This window comes from Acartia tonsa, chromosome 2 (assembly GCF_053477335.1).
Source record: "Acartia tonsa isolate MP-2025a chromosome 2, ASM5347733v1, whole genome shotgun sequence".
In the NCBI taxonomy this organism is placed as follows: Eukaryota; Metazoa; Arthropoda; class Copepoda; order Calanoida; family Acartiidae; genus Acartia; species Acartia tonsa.
In genome coordinates this window covers 41233609-41255323 of record NC_137261.1, presented here as the reverse complement: position 1 = coordinate 41255323, position 21715 = coordinate 41233609, and the positions used below count along the sequence as shown (strand labels likewise).

At 32.2% G+C, this 21715-nt stretch overlaps 1 protein-coding gene across 1 annotated transcript in view; it reads left to right on the top strand.

Annotated features, from left to right (window-relative positions):
- The window catches only part of LOC145312561 (small G protein signaling modulator 3 homolog), a 61122-nt gene that overhangs the window by 23371 nt on the left and 16036 nt on the right, over nucleotides 1–21715 (top strand). Inside the window, exons 16-21 of the mRNA XM_080151815.1 lie at nucleotides 4722–4783; nucleotides 6586–6714; nucleotides 15493–15552; nucleotides 16249–16324; nucleotides 17602–17666; nucleotides 18548–18586. Coding sequence (XP_080007941.1) covers nucleotides 4722–4783; nucleotides 6586–6714; nucleotides 15493–15552; nucleotides 16249–16324; nucleotides 17602–17666; nucleotides 18548–18586 — 431 coding nt within the window. The remainder of the gene's footprint in view (nucleotides 1–4721; nucleotides 4784–6585; nucleotides 6715–15492; nucleotides 15553–16248; nucleotides 16325–17601; nucleotides 17667–18547; nucleotides 18587–21715) is intronic.

The following is a 21715-nucleotide window of genomic DNA, read 5'->3' as shown; positions in this document are numbered from 1 at the left end:
TCTGAACTTATTAAAGAGAAGGGCAACTTCATATAATTTATATTTTCAAAAAAAATCACAGACAATTGCAATTCCAGTTGGTGGCTACCGGTATATTTATAAACCAATTTACAACAGCAATACTCAAACTTAAGCATGTGCCACAAAATCTATCAAATTCAATGAAGAAACTATCGGAAATTTCACCGCCTTTGATAGGACACTTGATATTCTTTCCTGTAAACTAGCGTTTTAAATCGTCCCCACCATTCGTCTTAAAAAATTAGGGTACCAAAACATAATAGAAAAGTAGCAAAGCATTAAAAATAATACGGGAAAAATAAGTTATGGGATAGAAGCTAAGCTTGCTTAAGTGTCCTTAAGAATTGGTGTTCTTTATTTAAAGGCAGAAGAGAAAACACATTTTCCTGTGATACTTGGTTAAAGTAGATTCTCTTTTATAATATAAATAATAACAATAAAATGCAGCTATTTATATCTCATTAGAGAGTAATTCCAATTTACCCTTTAGGATGGAAAGACAAAATGAGTTTTAGAGTAGCTTTGCTACTAGTTATAAAGAGCTAAAGGGAAAATTTTATTCATAAGGTTTGCAATATAAAATAGATTCAAATGTGCTTAATAAATTAATAAAAATACAAAATAAATAGTACAATGATTCCAATGATGATTGATAAGTTCTTTAAAAGGTCTATACATATTGAGGAAATTAATTTTTATCAAGGTTAAAAGAGATCACTTAAACTCAAACAAATAATAAAATGATGATTTTATTATGAAGAAAAGAATATTTGGTGTCTTGATAGCCGTTTGTCCATTGGACCAATACAATGACACACTTGGGGTTGAGCTAGGCTACAGTTCAGAATATGATTTCTACAAGGGAAAGTTACTCACTCAAGATGGACAAATAATATCCTGGAACTCTCACAACAGCTCGTATGAACAAGTACTGAACATGATATACAAACCAAAGTTTGAAGAAATCGAAATAAAGAATCACTTGCCTACCAAAACTAGACTTTTGTTGCCTTATGGCTTGTGCCAGGTATAAAAAAAATATGTTTTAATTGCAAATAACTGTAAAGTTAAACAATCTCTCAAAAAAGAGAAGTACTATTCTTCCCCCCCCCCCCCCATAACATTCTTTCTCAATTGTAATAAAGGGGGAGGAAGGTTGTGCTAAAATTCAGTAAAGGTTTGAGTAAGCTTTCAGTCAAAAGCGAATATTACGTCTAACTGCTCTTAATATTGACAAAACGCATTGTATAATTAAACGAATATTTAATAACAGTTAGACTTAATAATCGCTTTTAATTGGAAGCTCACTCACAATTTTACAGAATTTTAGCACATCCTACCTCCCCCTTTATCACATAATAAACACTCTCTTTCCATTAACAAAATTAAGATATTTTGGATAATTTAGGTCTTAGATTTTACAAAGACAAAGTTTGCGGCTAATTCCAAGAATGGGTACCAATTTTCTTTGTATCATACTAACAGCCTGGAGGTTATGATAACAGATGCAAGTCAAGCTACTAGGTATCAACTAAAAATGTCCTCTCAACTTGGAAATAGGATTGTTGAGCATGTAGACCCTGTTGATGTTAAAGGGGGTACCAAAAGTACCTATCAGGTATAACCCTCTTTTTTCTTTCATAAACATCACATTTTTGAATGGCTAAAACTGTTCTTGAAGCATTTTTTAAATGGGTATAAAAATATATACTCTGATATCTATAGAATCTTACTGCAGAGTAAAAAATAAGAATAATAACCCAATGGAAAGACACATAAACATTTAGCCAAATGGACCCAATGAATTAAAGAAAGTTTAAATCCTCAAAAAATAGATGTGGGTTATTATTCTTATTTTTAACTCTAAACTATGATTCTACAGGTACAGAGTATATTTTCATACCCCTTTAAAAAATGTATCCAAAAACCATATAATCATTTATGTTGGGTTTCTCTATATCTAATTTATATGCATAAAATACAAATTAAAACAAACACTGATTAGATAACCACCAGCCAAACAGCTCTTGACACTGCCTATGACAGTTGTAAAGAATATGGACAGAATGATACTCTTGCTAAATGCTATGAAAACAAACAAGTTTCAGAATTCAATGACTTGATCAACTGTACACCTCCCTGGATGTCTGATACAGCAAAATGTACTGGAAAACTCAATGTTGATGAAAATTTATTTAAAATATTTACGAAAACCATCTTTGAGGAAATTTTAGTTTAAAACAATCAAAATTAGTTTGTTTAAGGGTTACTTTATAAGTTAATACTGATAACAGGATGATAACATCAATAATTTAAGAAGTACAGGAATATTTATCAAGGAAAGTCAAACAATTGTATGCACAAAGTAAACTATATATTGGATTCTTAGGATCATTAAAGGTATTGTGCATGTAAAAATTTCTCATCTGATGATCAAACTTTAACATTTTAAGCACATTTAGCTATACTGATCAACAAACAAGGATGACAACATCCATAAGTAGCGAAGCTAAAAAATTATAGATGGATATCCGAAAAAAATTAACTATAGAGCAGTTTCAAAAAAACATAAACTTAAAAAAATCACGAAACCTTGTAAGATTTATAACATGATAATCTAAGAATCGATCTAGCACATCAGCCAATAAACAAATCTTAATAAAACTTTTTGGTAATATGTAAAATGTAAATTTATTTAATCCCTGAAAATTTCAGCTGTCTATCTTGAATAGTAGTAAATTCAAATCATAAAAACTTGAAAATCTAGGAATCGATCTAGCACCCCAACCAAGAAGCAAATCTCAATTAAACTTGATAGAAATTAAACTTATTCAATCCCTGAAAGTTTCAGCCGTCTATCTTGAAAATCATGAAAACTTAAATATGTAGGAATCGATCTAGCACCCCAATTGACGTATCTTGATGAAACTTGTTGAAAATATAAAGAATGTTAACTTATTTAATCCCTAGAAATTTCAGGCGTCTATCTTAAAAAGGAGCCAAGAAAATCACGTTTCCCCAAAACGTTTCTTACGGACAGACAGACGGACATTTCAAATTATAGAGTAGCTTCGCTAATGAAAATTTCTTTTTGACATAATTGATTCGGGATTTTATGACTAGATTTTGCTGCTTTTTAGGAGGAAAAAAATTGAAAAACATTTAGAATAAAATTATACCAGTCTATTTTAATAAATTTTGATAGATAGGGAAGATTTAAAATAAAATAACACTTAAAAGGATTACATGACGTACTTTCTGGATGGATATGAAATGAAATCTAGCAAGTGCCAGGATGTTTGTCTGCAGACTGTTTTTAAGTCAAGGAAGATGATTAGAAGACGACTTTATAGCACTACCTACAACAAGAACATCATTGAGATAATGTTCACTGAACCTGTGTACTTCACTCAACATATACAAGGAATTGCTTATTTTATATTGAGAATTGTAAACAGAAAGTGTCCTAGGTTTTGCTAATAATATTCATCCTTCTTGTACACTTAATAAAGGTTGCACTCCTAGCATCTGCATGTAAGACCTCAGTAATCGGTTGAATAAGGAAAATAGCCTAATCTAAACGTAGATATAAAAATTAAAATGCCTAAAACCATCCAGGGACCCATAGGAAGCTTCCATAAAATTAAGAACTCAATTGGTTCAGTAGTTACCGCAATCTTAAGCTACAGACAAAAAATCTTATTGCTTTTTAGTATAGGATAGATTGGTGAATGATATTGTAACATAATAATTCAAGTCAGAACATGAAAAATTAAACTAAATAATATTCTGTGGGGTTTGGTAAATTTAGGATTATCTGATTATAATAATCTTATTTTGTCAACACAACTTAGAATTCTAAATAACAGATAGAAAAGCTAAGAGATGTTTTTAATGCTAAAATAGATAATACAGCAATCTTAGGATATGGATGGTTTGATTTTATTGTAGATGTGGGAAGTTCTCTTGGGTTGTGGTTGGCACTTTCTGTTCTAGATATTTTGGATATTCTCGTAGATTTACCAATATTCTGTTGTAGAATCTGGAAAAAGATTTCTTTGTAATTGAAAGTGCAATGTAAATGATTATGAATTCTTATAAATTACAAAAACCTAAATTCTTTAATAAATGAATAAAAATACCTAATCATAAGTTGTAATTTTGTTTATGATTATTTATTTGTTAATTCATGTCTAATTTAAGAGGTTATTTTATATTTGGATATATTTATTTATATATAATCATCAGAGTTATGAAACCTTATCTCTATGTAATGAAATAACTATTATAAAGTTAAAGTGATAAAAATAAATATAAAGATATTTATTTAGAAAATAAAATTCAAGGTCATAAAATCATAAATTCATAAATAATTAAATTTAGTATATAAGAAAAAAGAGCCAGAATCCTAATCAGTTCTGCCCGGTTAACCAAAAATAAAGACTGAACCAAAAAAAATTAAGACTTATACTTAATTAATTATCTCAAGAACATGTTGCACATTAATCCTATTTATAAACACTGTACCATAATTTTTAAGGAAGCTAGGAAATTTAGTTTTTTAAAAATCTATGGAAAAAAAATTAAAGAAAAATCACAGAGTTGACAAAAAACTTTCACTGTATTTTTGTCAGTTGTAGAAACGGCAACGCTCGGATAGGCAATTTAAGTGAAACCGCTAACAATTATTATTTGTTAAGATGGACGATGTAGATGCTCTTATGGATTCTGTTATTCAACTTTCTGATGATCTAATCAATAGGTAAGACATTATTATGAAGAAATAATAGCAAACTTTGAAAGTTTGTGTAATGATAATTTTTGTTCAGTGTTATTTGTTCAAATTGACTTTATATAAATTAAGTAAACCAAAGATGTAAAAATATTAAAATCAATTTAACCAATGCACTTTATCAAATCAGGGAGTAAGGGAGGGGACAATGGATCGAATATTCAATTTTTAGGAGTCTCAGACTTTGGGGACTGGCTTAAAGGGAATGTGCAAGAATTTAGCAGTTTCTGACTGAGTTTGGGGACTTGCGCATAGAATGCCGCTACTCGTTATGTATGTTTTGAATATTGCAGACGGGAGAAGGGATAAGGGAAGTGGGGGGGAAGGGAAATAAACACTCATTGTGTTAGTTTGGAATGTAGCAGACGGGGAGAAGGGAGAAGGGAGGTGGGGGCAAGGGGCAAGGGAAATAAACAGAATAAAAAGGGGCAGTCATATTCTTGCTAGCAGCTGGCCGGGTCCAATAATCTTTTAATATAAAAATCACACCAAAAAACCTCAATATATTTCATCAAAAACAAGTTGTGATTTACTTTACATGACGCTGTGGAAATCTATTATTCAATTAACAATCCCTTTATAATTTCCTACAAATTTATTGGATTAAACTGGATTTCATGCCCTTTCTTTGATAACTCTTATATAGAATTAATTGCCCATTGTCCCCTCCCTTACTCCCTGTTATCAAATACATGCAGCTACGCCCCTGGAGAGCTAGATTTTTGTTGGATTTATTCCAGGGTTGATTTCTCTTGGGAGGATGGTGGTACCCTCTCTAATATAGTAATAAACCTTCCCTGAACTGTGAGATGGTTCACTGTAAAGGAGAACCATGTCAAAACAGCGGTTAGCGAGATATTAAGCTAAAATCAGACAGATATCCTGCATAATTATTCCTAACTATAGCACAGTAATGACATTTAAGTATTTTACCCTTAAAAAATTGGCTCGTAGGACAAATTTATCTTATTTAATTTATTTTATTTAATTTGTTTATATTGATACCTAGTTTAGGCTTTTTAATTTTTTTTTCCATTAATAAACAAGGACATCAAGATATTAAGTAAGAGTAGTTATTCTAGTTATACAGAAGCTGTGCAATTTTTTTGTTGGACACCATTTGTTAAGACTATTATCTAATTATTAAGAAATAATATAATATTTCAATGGAAATATTACCTTTGTTACTTATTTACAATTAATGAGAATTGATATATTTTCACCAATTACTAATTTCATAATTGATTATCATGTTTATCGAGCATATTTTTAACATTTGACCTTTTGCAAATCTCTGTGAAAAATCCATATCGTAGTAAAGTAACAAGAATGACAACATCTATAAAAGCGAAGCTCTGGAACGGTAGGACAAACAAACATTAACACGTGTAGTGTCAGAACTTGATAAGCAAAATATAAATGTATGAGTCTATACAAAATTGAAGTAATTTTTGTGCAAAACTGCTTAAATATGATTATTGTTTAAGGATATACTTATATTTTTAGGATAAAAAAATCGGATAAAAAGGACAATTATAACACAAGTTTTTGTTAAAAAAGTTAAAAATGTTAATCGACGTACGGAAGGACCGACCCTAATCATAGAAAAGCTTTGCTTTTAAAAACTATCTAATTCTAACCTCCTCTATTCAAACATACAAATTTAAATTATATAGCCCTTCTTATATACTGGATCTAACAAGGCCTGTCCTGATTTCCTCAAGTTAAATGACTACGAACCGAGTATATAATACAAAAAATTCTATATAAAGGGAAAAGTTGGAGATGCTACGAAGGAAGCATCTGTCTGAGATAATGTCTGATGAATCAAGTTTCAGCCTCCACATGGACACAAGCAGACCTGTCCCAAGACCCTGGACGCTAAATAGAAAACTGAACAGGTTACCTCATTCTATCGGCGCTTTCACACAAAATACCCTGGTGATCACTAATACTCCCCCCCCCCTTTTAAAAAATAAATTTAAAATACTGGGGGTCGTCGGGTAGTTTTCCGTTTGTTTGTTTGTTTCTTAGTTTACGCCAAGTTATGTTAGGTATTGGGTACTAGGTAGCCCCGCAGAAATTAGAGCACCACTGGGAAAGGCTCTGCATGATATAGGCCATCCAACAGAGGTTGGCATAAAAAAATCAGGGTTCGGAAGCCGCAGCCTCAGCCTCAGCCACCATCAGCCGCGCGGCTTACGAGAAGCCTCAAAATCAGCCGCGCGGCTTCCCAGCCACCTAATAAGCCTCAGCCTTAGTCGCAGCCGCGCGGCTTAAAGAAAACATAAGCCACTGTAAGCCTCAGCCGCATTCAGCCACTGTAAGCCTCAGCCACTGTAAGCCTCAGCCACAAAACTCCAATTCAGCCACATTAAGCCTCAGCCGCACTAAGCCTCATTCAGCCAACGCCCCTCTAAGCCTCAGCCGCAATCAGCCGCGCGGCTTATAGTTGGGGAAGCCTCAGCCACACTCAGCCGCGCGGCTGTTAATAATTTGAAGCCGCAGCCGCACTCAGCCTCGCGGCTTCAAGAAAGCCTCAGCCGCAGCTGCAAAGTTATGATTATGCCGCAGCCGCGCGGCTTGATATTTGTAAGCCGCAGCCTCAGCCGCAGCTTAATTTTTTAAATTCAGCCGCAGCTTTGACACAGCCGCGCGGCTGAGATATTGTAAGCCCCAGCCGCAGCCGCAGGTGCTAAATTAGTACAAGCCTCAGCCGTCAATTCAGCCGCGGGGCTTAATTTTCATTTAATTTTGTCTGTCTGAAGCTTAAGATCTCAGCAACCACTGAACTGACAATGTTGTCCTTCTCAGGAATCCTTTTACTAAAGTAACAGGATGTTTGTGTGTCTGTGTATCTGTGTGTCTGTACCGAAGGATCTCTCTAACCGCTGATCCGATCGGATTCTCCTTAACAGGGTAGCTTCTCATAGGTCCTGGGAAGGTTTATAACTATTTTTTTTGGGGTGGGACACCCCCAACCCCCCAAAAAAATTAAAAATCCCCCCCCCCCTCAAAAAAAGAAATTTTTTTTTAAATTTTTTAAACTAAAATTAAAAATGAGGGGGGAGGCCCCCCCCCTAAAAAAAAAAATTCCCCCCCCCCAAAAAAAAATTTTTTTTTACTTTTCTTTAAAAATTTAAAATAAGAAATTGGGTTATTAAATTTGTCTCTCTCTCTTCCTCAAGTGCCCCCTAGAGGCCTCTAGGGGCGTAGCCGCTAGTTATATATATATTGACATTGGATGGTTTTGAGCTAATTTTGGGGTGGGGGTCAGACATTTCCATCGCCAAAAAATAATTTTTTTTAAATGTTATACTTTTAAATTTTTTTATATTCTTTTATAAAAATTTTATCTTAAGTTTTTTTTAAAATTACAACATAGAAACTACCATCTCGAACAACTACAAAAAGTTTGACCCTGTAATGTAAGAGCTCCAGTGGCGCAATCAGTTAGCGCACGGTTCTTCTACACTGTTATGCCGGGGTTATAAGTTCGAATTTCACCAGGAGCAATACGTTTTTGAACGTTGATACTTATGAATATTATTGAATACTATTTATAGGGTAACTGCCCTACTGACGTACGTTTGCCTAATTTTATTGTTTTTAAAAGATACAAATTTTTCAGAATTTACTTAATATTCACTATGAATTTGTATTATCTTAAATTTTTTTTCTTGTACAAGTGGCCTATTTAGCTCAATGGTAGAGCACTCGTCTTGTAAACTAGGGACTGTGAGTTCAAACCTCACAGGGGGCAATCAATTTTTGTGATACTCAAGTTATATAGTAGCTTCTCTATTATTTTTCCGTTTAGGTACGCAATACTTGTTCTATATAATTAAGCTTCTCCTACTTAGATATTTCTTCAATTTTAAATGTATTTAATACTTTGTGGTTGATGAGAGACACTGAAATAGTTATGCAAAAAAAAAGATTTATACATATTTCATTTTTCATAGTATTTTTAAATTAATGTAAATAATTAAATTAAGATTTGGGGAGGGGGGAGGGTGTGTGTGTGTTTATTTTGAACACAAATTATCCTAATATGTTCTAACAAAAAAAATTTAAACAGCGATGTATTTTACTTTTTAAAGTTGGTTAAAAAAAGGTCTGTAAAATGCAATAAATTGTCCTGTATAATATGCAAAAAAAATCTACATAATCTTTATGTACTCGATAGATTGAAATAGTTAAATGATTATTATATATCATCCGATTTTGTTTATTTTACAAAGATGCTTACTAAAATTGATTTTATTTTCGAAACTGCAATTATTATAAAAAAATGTTTCTTTATCTTTATCATTATGTTATACAATTTCTGAATTTATAAGCAATACATGAATCGATATACATATTATTACTTTGATGTTGTCCATATTTTCATGTACTCTGATAAAGAAATAATCTCAGCTGGCTAAAATAACAATAACCCCCATACACCTTCTTTAATCCATCTCTCCCCTCTTATGGGATATATAAATGAACTGGCCAATAAATGAGGTCCATAATTTTATTAACAAATTTTCTTTTTTTTAATATATCCACATATTCTATTATATAAAGTGGTAATGTGAAGCTTCTTATTGATCCAGGGAAAGTTTATAATTTTTTTGGGGAAATGTATCTTTTCCCTCCCAAAAAAAGATGACCCTCAAAATAAATTATTTTTGCTTCCCTTAAGTATTCCTAGAGGTTTTAGGGGCGCAGCCACTAGTATCCTTTAAACATTAACTCATTACATATTAAAACAGGTTTTAAAAGTATGTACATAAGAGTTATACCTATGAAATTTAGCACCCAATAATTTATTAAATTGTGATATTTAGACCTAAATTTTTCTTCAAAATTTCTGTCACCTTTGGTCTAGGGGTTAGTGTGGCAGTCGTGTGTTGGAAAGGTTCTTGGTTCAATTCCACCAAGAATTGAATGTGATTAAAGTTTTTATTCTACTATGGACATTGGGACAATGGACAATAATTTTTGTTTCCTCTCATTTATATTTAGTTATTTTCCTCTCAAGTTGAAAAAAAATTTTAAAAGGAGGGTGGACATAATGTGTAAAAAAAGATTAGAGGAGATTTGTTCTAGGTAAACTTACTTTATTTGTAATATTATTAACTAAATTTTAATATAAAATTGCTTTACACATATGTTCTAAGGGTTAGTGCACTATAATGTGTAAGAAAGGTTTTCTGTTCAATTCCACCAAGAATTACATATGATTATTTCTAAAACCTTGTATAAAGTATGGAGAGTTATTTTGTCTGTAGATTAAGAATTCGATAACTACTGAACTAATGAAAACTTTTTAAATTGCCTTTTCCAAGTTTTTGAATTTTTTAAAAAACTAAAATTAAAACTGGTGGGTGCTCAACCAAACTCCCCCCTATTTTCCCATAAAAAAATAATAAAAGTCACCCTTCATCCCCCCAAATTTTTTTTCTTCTGGGATTCGAACCCGGATGATAGATGGTTCAAAGCTGTTACCATAACCAAAAAGCTATCAGAGCTCCAATATTTCAAAATGAAAATTTGTCTTATTTTTAGATCATTAAGTATTATGATGTCTGTTTGTTTGTCTGTCTATATGTTTGTACTACAGGATCTCGCTAACTACTAAACCGATATGGTGCTCCTATTCAGGGTAGTTTCTTATAGGTACTGGGAAGGTTTACAACTATTTTGGGGGAGGGTACCATCACACTACCAGAAAAAAATTGCCTTAGAAAAAAAATTAAACATCACCCCAAAATTAAAAATGGGATTTACTCGCCCCGGCAATCCCCACCCAATAAAAATCACCCTACCCCCAAAAAAATTATTTTAATTCAGTTCTTCTTTTTCCAGTACCTATTGTTTAGTATTTTTTGTAATAACTTCATAATTACATTGTCATTAAGATTATGTGACATAAAAAGTTAGTCATAAAAATTATACCCATGAATAATTGTAATAAAAAGCACTTTTGTAAAAAAAACATTTTTCATAAGAGGTAAGTTTTTATGACAAATACATTTATTGCAAGTGTACATATGATAAGCATTTTAAAGACGATTATTTTTAAGACAAATTTAACCTGCGTACCATGGCTCAACATGTAGCACATCTGCTTGTCATCATAGAGGTAATAGGTTCGAATCTTGGCCAGACACTGCGTGAAAACTGAAGACGTTAAATGGTTCCTACTGCAGCTATGCCAGGTATGCAACATGTAAAGTTAGAGTATGAGGATTTCCTTGGCTCGTAAACAGGCGTAACTCATTACCATAGGACTTTCTGGCAGGTAGTTGGTTGCTGGATAGATGTCACTTAAATTGGAAAGAATTGGTTCCCCTTAATTATCCAAGGTTCAACAAGAAGCGCATCTGCTTGTCATCAGGGAGGTAATAGGTTTGAATCTCGGCCAGACACTGCGTTATAACTGAAGACATTAAATGGTTCCTACTGCTGCTATGGCAGGTGTGCAACATGTAAAGTTGGAGTAGGAGGATTTCCTTGGCTCATAAACAGGCGTAACTCATTACCATAAAACTTTCAGGCAGGTAGTTCAATAAAAAAAGTTGGTTGCTGGATAGATGTCACTTAAACTAATACAGAAAAGGAAAGAATTGGTTCCCCAAGGTTCAACAAGTAGCGCATCTGCTTGTCATCAGGGATGTAATAGGTTCGAATCTCGCGCAGACACTGCGTTATAACTGAAGACATTAAATGGTTCCTAGGTGCTAGGTGTGCAACATGAACAGGCGCAAAGGAAAGATATAATTCCCCGTAGTTATCCAGGGTTGTTGAACCTTGAGTTAATGTCATAGAAACCCTCGACCGTGGCTCAACATGTAGCGCATCGGCTCGTCGTCTGGGAGTTGATAGGCTTTGTACTGCATCATAACTAAAGATGTTGAAATAAATTCCTACTGCTAAAAAACTTGTATAAAACTTTGGGTACCAGTATAAAACTTTGGGTACCAGTATAAAACTTTGGGTATCAGAATAAATTTTTGTCTATTAGTATAAAACTTTGGGTACCAGTATAAAACTTTGGGTACCAGAATAAATTTTTGGCTATTAGTATAAAATTTTGGGTACCAGTATAAAACTTTGGGTACCAGTATAAAACTTTGGGTACCAATATAAAACTTTGGGTACCAGTATAAAACTTTGGGTACTCGTATAAAACTTAAGGTACCAGTATAAAACTTTGGGTACCAATATTAAAACAAAATTTTAGGTATTAGTATAAAATTTTGGGTACCAGTATGAAACTTTGGGTACCAGTATAAAACTTTGGGTACCAATATAAAACTTTGGGTACCAGTATAAAATTTGGGTACCAGTATAAAATTTGGGTAACTGTATAAAACTTTGGGTACCAGTATAAAACTTTGGGTACCAGTATAAAATTTGGGTACCTGTATAAAACTTTGGGTACCAGTAAAAAACTTTGGGTACCAGTATAAATTTTTAGTACCAGTATAAAACTTTTGGTACCAGTTTAAAACTTTGGGTACCAGTATAAAACTTTGGGTACCAGTATAAAACTTTGGGTTCTAGTATAAAACTTTGGGTACCAGTAAAAAACTTTGGGTACCAGTATAAATTTTTAGTACCAGTATAAAACTTTGGGTACCAGTTTAAAACTTTGGGTACCAGTATAAAACTTTGGGTACCAGTATAAAACTTTGGGTTCTAGTACAAAACTTTTGGTACAAGTATAAAACTTTGGGTACCAGAATAAAATTTGAGTACTAGTCTAAAACTTTGGGTACCTTTATAAAAACTTTGGGTACCAGTATAAAACTTTGAGTACTAGTATAAAACTTTGGGTACTAGAATAAAACTTTGGATACCAGAATAAAATTTGAGTACTAGTATATAATTTTGGGTACTAGTATAAAACTTTGGGTACCAGTATAAAACTTTGGGTACCAGTATAAAATTTTGGGTACCAGTATAAAACTTTGGGTACCAGTATAAAACTTTGGGTACCAGAATAAAACTTTGGGTACCAGTATAAAATTTTGGGTACCAATATAAAACTTTGGGTACCAGTATAAAACTTTGTGTACCAGTATAAAACTTTGGTTACCAGTAAAATTTGGGTACCAGTATAAAACTTTGGGTTCTAGTCTAAAACTTTGGGTACCATTATAAAACTTTGGGTACCAGACTAAAACTTTGGGTACCAGTATAAAACTTTGAGTACCAGTATAAAACTTTGGGTACTAGAATAAAACTTTGGGTACCAGAATAAAATTTGAGTACTAGTATATAATTTTGGGTACCAGTATAAAACTTTGGGTACTAGAATAAAACTTTGGGTACCAGAATAAACTTTGGGTACCAGTATAAAACTTTGGGTACCAGTATAAAATTTGGGTACTAATTCTGAATCAAACATTTGAAAAAATCCTGCTGTCCTCCCCCCTCTTCCCTCCTCTCTTATTCTCACAACCCCTAACCACCCTCAACTCTCCAAAAAATGTCCTAGAATGCATTTAAAAAATCCAATTTAGCCGAAGCCTCAGCTGCAAAGCTTATTTTATAATCAGCCATAAGATCAGCCGCAAGGCTTAATATTGTATTCAGCCGCCGCCGCATTCAGCTGCGCGGCTGAATTTAATTCAGCCACAGCCTCAGCCGCACGGCTTTCAGTAAGCCGCAGCCTCAGAATCAGCCGCGAAGCTTAATTATGTTATCAGCAACTCTCAGCCTCAGCCTCACTCAGCCACGCGGCTTAATTTTCCAATCAGCCACTGTAAGCCGCAGCCGCTATGAGCCGCGCGGCTTTCAGTAAGCCGCAGCCTCAGCCACAAATCCTTCAGCCACTGTAAGCCTCAGCCACTGTAAGCCTCAGCCGCTCGAAGCCTCAGCCACAAAATTCCAATTCAGCCACTGTAAGCCTCAGCCACCCCAATTCTTATTAAGCCTCAGCCGCATTCAGCCGCAGCCACTCTCAGCCGCACTAAGCCTCAGCCACTCTCAGCCTCAGCCACTTCCATAACTTTAAGCAGCCGCAGCCGCAAATTAAGATTCAGCCGCAGCAGCGCGGCTGATAGCGCGGCTTCCGAACCCTGAAAAAAATTCCCCATGCCTATTATTCTTTAGTTCATGACCTTATTGGGACATTAGGAAAAAGTGTATTCACACCCTGAAAATAAAATGACACCCCTCTTGTTGTCTGTTTAACATTCATCTCGATTTTTTAAATAAAGCTACTCTATAATTCACTATGTCTGTCCGTCAGTCAGTCTGTAACGCTATAGGGGCAACGTGATTTTCTTGGCTCCTATTCAAGATAGACAGCTAAATTTTTAGTAAAGATTCCCATTATATATGCCCATCTAATGTACACATTGTTTAGTCCGTCTGTCTGTTATTTGGGGTGCGATCTAAGGTCGGTTCCTAGAGTTTTACGTTTTTGTGATTTCCTCAATTCCTTTTCAAGAAAGAGGGCTTAAATTTTCAGGGATTAACCAATTTTACATTGTACATATTTTCACCAAGTTTTATAAAGATTTTTATTAAAATTGGGGTGCTAGATCGATTCCTAGATTTTTAGGTTTTTGTGATTTTCTCTATTCCTATTCAGGATTGACGGCTAAAATTATCAGGGATTGAATATGTTTATATTCTACATTTTTCCATCAAGTTTTATTAAGATTTGTCTATTAATTGCGGTGCTAGATCGATTTCTAGATTTTAAGTTTTCATTATTTTAAAGGTTGCGTGATTCTAAAGGTTTCGTGATTTCCTTATTTTATAAAGTTAAATGTTTATTGTATGACACTGCTCTATATTAAATTTTTTCCCGATATCCCTTCATCATTTTTTTTAGCTTCGCTGCTTATGGATGTTGTCATCCTTGTTTTAGAAATAAAATCAGTAAAGTTATACGTTTGCATTATATTTCTAAGATCTCGTTAAATAATAATCTATCTATTAAACATATAAAGTAAATTTATTGATAAATTTATATACTTTGTAGAAAAGTACGTAAAAAATCAATATTGGAGGTTAACTCGCAAACTAAATAGGTATAAAAGTATAAAATCATCAATATGTATATTCTGTTATTATAGATTCTAAAGAAAATTTATTTATATATTTCATCAAAACTATTATATATCGAGTAATATTTTATTTAGTTTAATCAGAGACTGATATTGAAGTAGATATAAAACATTGTTTGTCAAAATCGTGGTATCGTACAAAATCGTACCGTATTAAATACTATTGGCTTCGCTCCTAGCATCTAGGATCTATGTATTCGGTGGAGTAAGGAAAGAATAGGAAAATAGTCTGAACCAAAACTTAGATTTGAGATTAGAGGGACCTAAAAAAAGCTTCCATAAAATTGAGTTAAGTACTAAGTAGTTATAGAAATTTATTTTAATATTTAATAAAATTAATAATTTACATAATAGGATTAAATATGAAAGTTAAATTTTTTATTTCTTTTTAAATTTTTCAATTTTTGACAAAATATTTTACAAAGTTTGTTCGTCGTCATATAAATCTAAAACGGTCAGATCTGTTGAATTGCTTATCAGAACAGCTTTATTTTATTCCAATGCAAGTTTTGTTTGTTTAGGAGTCTAATGAACAAAATTTTCTTTATGGCTCAGAAGCGTTTTTCTTCCTATTGATAATAATCTAATCTGTCTTTTTAGATCCAAGTCTATAGTTGGAATTTTAATTGGAGATGACGAAGAAAATAAACTAGACCCAAGGTAAGAAATAATTATGTACCTATTACCTAATTAGGATGGGATTCTCCTTCGATTTCAAGCGATCATCTAGTGAAACCAAGAGCATCATCCGCTTGTGATGGGATGCTATACTCTAACGCACACAGATGGATATTAGGTTCAGTAACATCCAACAGAAAACCAACCTTTTGATTGATCGACCTTTGTCTAAGAAGTCCTAACTGTGCATGGTAATGCGTTGCGCCTGTTTATGGGCCATGACATTCCCCCTACTCGAACTATTTATGTCGCACACCTGGCATAGCAGCAGTATTATTTAAAGGGAACAAAGCACGAACGAGAGCAAATGATTTTATGACTTCATGTCATTTATTCAAAGCAATTTTTTTATTTATTATCAGCCTTGGTGGTCATTGGTCAACATTGGTCAGGTTTCTGGGAAGTTGAGAGTTTTTAATGGACATTAAAATTGATTCCTAAGTCTGCTTATGTTAGGTGCGCGACTTATGTAATAATAAAAGTTTGGAATACCTTTCAGTGTTTTGTTGATATTTTTGTTTCACCATTCTTTGGACACCTTGAACTAAACAAAACATTGGATGCTATTTAAATGAAACTCAGTTAACAATTTAAATTTTATTACAATAAATCATGCTATAATTGGTGTACGGTGTTTAAATCACTTGCTCTCGTTAATGCATATTCCCTTTTATCTAGATGCAAGAATATAAAAAGAACAGAACAATTGGTATATTTGAAGGAAGCTATACTCAGAATTGGGACATTTTTCCAGGTAAATATTTTCATTTTAGCTTCTGATTATTAAACCGCAAGAATCTAAATATGGTTACAAACAAAACACGAAAGCTGATTAAAACATTAGGCGACTGGTGTAAAATATCAATAGTACAAAAAAAGCACGGCTAGATATCTGACTTTTTGAAAACAAGGGCGGCTGCGAAAGGCGATTCTTAAAAAAAAACTATTTTTTACATTAATAGTTCTTAAATTTATAGATTTAATTTCTGATATTACTAAATTTTTAGATTCTTACATTTAGGCTTTTTATAGTGCCCATAAACTGGCTTACAATTGTTCAATAAAAATGTATACTAACCTGCCATTGGTAATTTAGTCTGTGTATGACGTTATTTGTATGAGCTTCACTTACTTTATATTTTTTAATTGTCCTTATTAGATATTACACTAGACTAGATTACAGCATTAATAATTAATACACAAGAAAAATACACAAGACAATCATGAAATATTTACAATATGTTTTTTATATATCTTGAATAATTTACTTTTACTGCATAACAGCTCAGTTTTACATTCCCTGTCAAAAAAGTTTTTGTTCAGAAGATAGAGAGATTCAATATTGAAGATTGAGAAACATATAAAAATTTGATAAAAATCAGGACTTCCTTTATACTTTTGGGCTTTTTTATGGGTGCAACCAGAAGCGTACAAAAGGGGTTGTATTAAAATTAGTAAAATTAAGTGAGTCAATTTTTTACAACGCTTTGACGCGAATAAAACACCTATGTTGTTGTCTTTAATACACTCCCCATCGGTTTTTGGATGTTAAAAAAATTAAGAAGGGTATCAAAAAGCATTTTTAGAGCCACTGGGTTTGAAGCATTAAATTTTAACTTAAATGCTTAAATATTGTTTATAAATAGATTCTAAATAGATGTAAATTATTTCCAGCTTTACTAGGGGTTGTTATTAATGCAGACTACCTAATTAGCAATTTAGAAATATCCGCTTTTGGTTTTTAGAAAATTACACATTTTTAAACCTTAATTATTGATAAACTCAGATTAATTAAGACACATAAAAAAAACGTATGCAGCCGCGTATAATCCACCAATTAAAACGATTGTGAATACTTTTAATGTAAGTCCGGATTGCCATGTTAGGAACAGGATTGGTCATTTAGCTAATTTAAATCTAATGTAAAAGAAACGTTGATTTCTCTTAGGCTTACAGATGACTCTTAGTGAACAGGACACCTTGGCTTCAACAGATAAAACATGATTATAAGAAGAAAAATTTTTTTTTTAGGGTTTGGACCCGTTGTATCAAAATATTAAACTTCAGCCTGATTATTCTTTTGAAAGTCATACGAGGTAATACATATAAAATTAGTATCTGAAAGGTTGAACGGCTGCTGTGTAATTAGGGTTTGTATGTCCTATGTATGTCCGCCTGTATAAGACACAGCGACTATGAATTCATTGGATTTTTAAAAAATGTTCTGAAAATTTTTAAACTTTTATTAATTATTTTTATTGTTTGATAATCTGACATGTCGGCAAAAAAATTCTCGCCTGTAACTTTTATTAATTAGTTTTTAAATACCTATGTCAGTTAGGGACTTGAATCCATTTTTATAGAAGCAGAAATATAATCTATGATTATGGTTTGGACCCTCTAAAACTGTAATCTACCCTTCCACTTTCCCCTCTCTTGGTAAAGATATCTTCAACGCCGATACGATTTTTGAAATATAAGATTCCACTTTTGTCTCTCTTGTTGAAGATATCTTCACCAAGAGAGGCAAAAGTGGAATCTTAAATTTCAAAAATCGTATCGGCGTTGAAGATATCTTCACCAAGAGAGGGGAAAGTGGAATCTTACATTTTAAAAATCGTATCGGCGTTGAAGATATCTTCACCAAGAGAAGGGAAAGTAGAAGGGTAGATTACAGTTTTAGAGGGTCCAAACCATAATCATAGATTATATTTCTGCTTCTATAAAAATGGATTCAAGTCCCTAACTGTATGTGTTTTTAATAATTTGATGAATCTTACCAAAATAAACAAAAATTGTTTTTGTTGTATATTTTATCTTTACAATTTGGAAATAATTACTTTATTTGCGTGTTAATTTGAAAATTTATTTTCTCATTATTGTATTTTGTTTAAAATCTACAAATTTTACTTAATTACAAGAACTAAATTTGATATTTAGTTCTTAATTATATAAAATTTTCTTCTTTTTAATTTAGAGATATTGAAGTTTATATGTGTACTTCAGTAAATAAAAGGTAAATTTTAATATACATATATTTTAAAAGAATTTTTACTCCTTCCAGTTTTTTAGAGTTTAGATTTCATTAAACATTACCTTAAAAAAAACCGAAGTCGAAAAGAGCTTTTTTTTCATTTTATTGGAGAATGTTTGTTAATATATATTATTTCGCAGCCGGCTGTGAAAAACACTTTCAAAGCCGAAAAAAAGTAGAAATATATGTTGACAGTTCTGAACCCTTTTTTACTAAAAATAAACTCCTATAAAAAAAATTGAGGATACTAAAACCCTTTTTTCCTTCCAAAATTAACCCCTTGATAAAAACTGAAAATATATGTAATTCGGCTGCAGGATATCTATCTATTAACACTTAATTTTTTTTTCTGAGAGAAATATTTTTTAAGGCTAAAAATCACCAAACTTTCCAAATTGAAAATCAACTTTTCTACAATTATATTCTTTTTGCCAATATAGCCCTCACGAGTCAGGCCCCTTGCCGCTCCTTAATCGGTTTGGGGGAGAGGAGGGGGCGTTCAACGCCACCCTCCCCCTATTTTCTCATATCCTGTTAGAGCAAGAGGGATAAAATTTTTATAATAAAATCAAAATCATAAAAATCTCTTGGGGCCATCAAAACTGGAATTATTCTTTTTAAAAACCTTATTATCAGCATAACTGTCGATAATACGATGTGATAAATTACTATATTACCCAATAATGTAAAGTTAAAACTTTTTGTGTTTTTGTATAAAGAGCATTTTAAGAATGTTCTACCTGCACTAGATTTGGAATAGATCGATAGCATGTTAGAACTGTCCTATCAATTTCGAACTTTGTATGGTGATACCTGTTAGGTACGATTTAGAAAGCGTAGCAACTCTATAAATGTAACCAAAATGTCCGTACGTCCATTTTAAACATGTTGATTTTTAAAACTGTTTAAATAACAATTTTTTATATGATATAATTATCTAATTGATCTGATGTTTTGGAATACTGATTCCTAGGACAACAAAGTACAAAATTATTAGCGGAGCATCTCTATAATCAAGTCATAAAAATCTAACGGCTGGACTGATAACAAAATTTTCAGGGAAGTTATACGGAGTTCCAGGGTAGGTTTAAGCTATTTTGAGGAAGTATTAATACAAATTTAGATAGATAGATAGATAGATAGATAGATAGTTAGATAGAAAGATAGATAGATAGATAGATAGATAGATAGATAGATAGATAGATAGTTAGATAGAAAGATAGATAGATAGATAGATAGAAAGATAGATAGATAGATAGATAGATAGATTGATAGATAGATAGATAGATAGATAGATAGATAGATAGATAGATAGATAGATAGATATATAGATAGATAGATAGATAGATAGATAGATAGATAGATAGATAGATAGATAGATAGATAGATAGATAGATAGATAGATAGATAGATAGATAGATAGATAGATAGATAGATAGATAGATAGATAGATAGATAGATAGATAGATAGATAGATAGATAGATAGATAGATAGATAGATAGATAGATAGATAGATAGATAGATAGATAGATAGATAGATAGATAGATAGATAGATAGATAGATAGATAGATTTGGTTTTTCCAAAGTACCTATTATCTGAAGATTTTTAAATCATGACCAATTTTAAAAATGTGTAAATTTTTAAAATTCAAATTGCGCGGCTTGTATTAATAGTAGAAAAATGTTACGCATACCGTTAGAACCGCTATGAAGTGTATTTTTTAGAAATATAAGAACTATTCCTCTGCTGCATATAGTTAGGGAGCTACGTGGTAAATGTTCAACTGACTTAAAACTTGACTTGCGTGTAAAATTTGAAACGTTTTACCACCTAGTTCCTATATTATTTGTAGCACAGACACCGTTTTTATATTTCCAAAAAGTAAAGTTCATAACGGTTCTAACGGTATGCGTAACATTTTACTACTATTAACACAACCCGCACAATTGAAATTTAAAAATCTACGCAGTTATTTTTGCACACACTATACTCTAATATTTAGTAATATACTCGCAAGTCAAGATTTACGTCAATTGGGACATTTTAACGCGTAGCTCCTTGCCAATGCGTAGCACAGGAATCGTTTTTACATTTCCAAAAATACAGTTCATAGCGGATCTAATAGTATGCGTAACATTTTTCTACTATTAACACAAGCCGCGCAATTTGAATTTTAAAAATCTACGCATTTTTTTTGCTCACCCTTTAGATAGATAGATAGATATATATATAGATAGACTTTTAAGGAATGTACTAAAAATGGATAGACAAGAACCATTATGTACTTATGTAAATTAACAAACATAAAAATCAAGGGGTTCGAATAAAAACATTATTGTTTTAAAACTTAATTTTAAAAAAAAATGTTTAATCTATGATATAACATAAAGTTCTGCAAGATTAATGCAATTGAATAACGTATATAATTTAGTTTGTATGGCTACTATTTAAATTTAATCCAACACAGTAGAGTTGGTGTGCTACATTTTCTTTAAAAAATGGATTTTTGAATATTTGGATGTTGGGTAGATATTTCAGGGAGGGAAAGGACATTGGAATGTAAACTTCACTGGTACTTAAAGCTTTCTAACTACTTTATCTTATTTGTTGACTAAAAAACTTTGGGTACTTTTCTTGAATTATTATTTGTTTGTTTTAAATTTTTTCAACAATTGATGTAGAGATGGGGTAATTTAAATTTTAATTTATCGTTATTGAGAATGTTGTTTATAAATACATCCTCCAATAAATTATCCCCTAAGGTCTAAGAAATGTTTAATAGTTATTTCTCGCATCGTATTATTAACAGCTTTCCGCGGATATAGAATGTACAATTATAAGATTAAAACCAGTTTTTTTTAGCCCCAAGGTGCCGAAGGCACGGGCTATAAAAAGTGGTTTTAATCTTATGATTGTACATTTTTATATTCGCAGGATGAGAACCGGTTCCTATCCACCGGATTCGAATGAACATGAGAAAACTTATTTATAACCCTCCGTCCCCTTTCAACTTTAAAGTGCTCCCTTTTTAAAAGCGAAGCTTTTCTACAATTAGGGTCGGTCCGTACGTACGTCTGAAACGGATAGATTTTTTCGTTAATTTAGGCA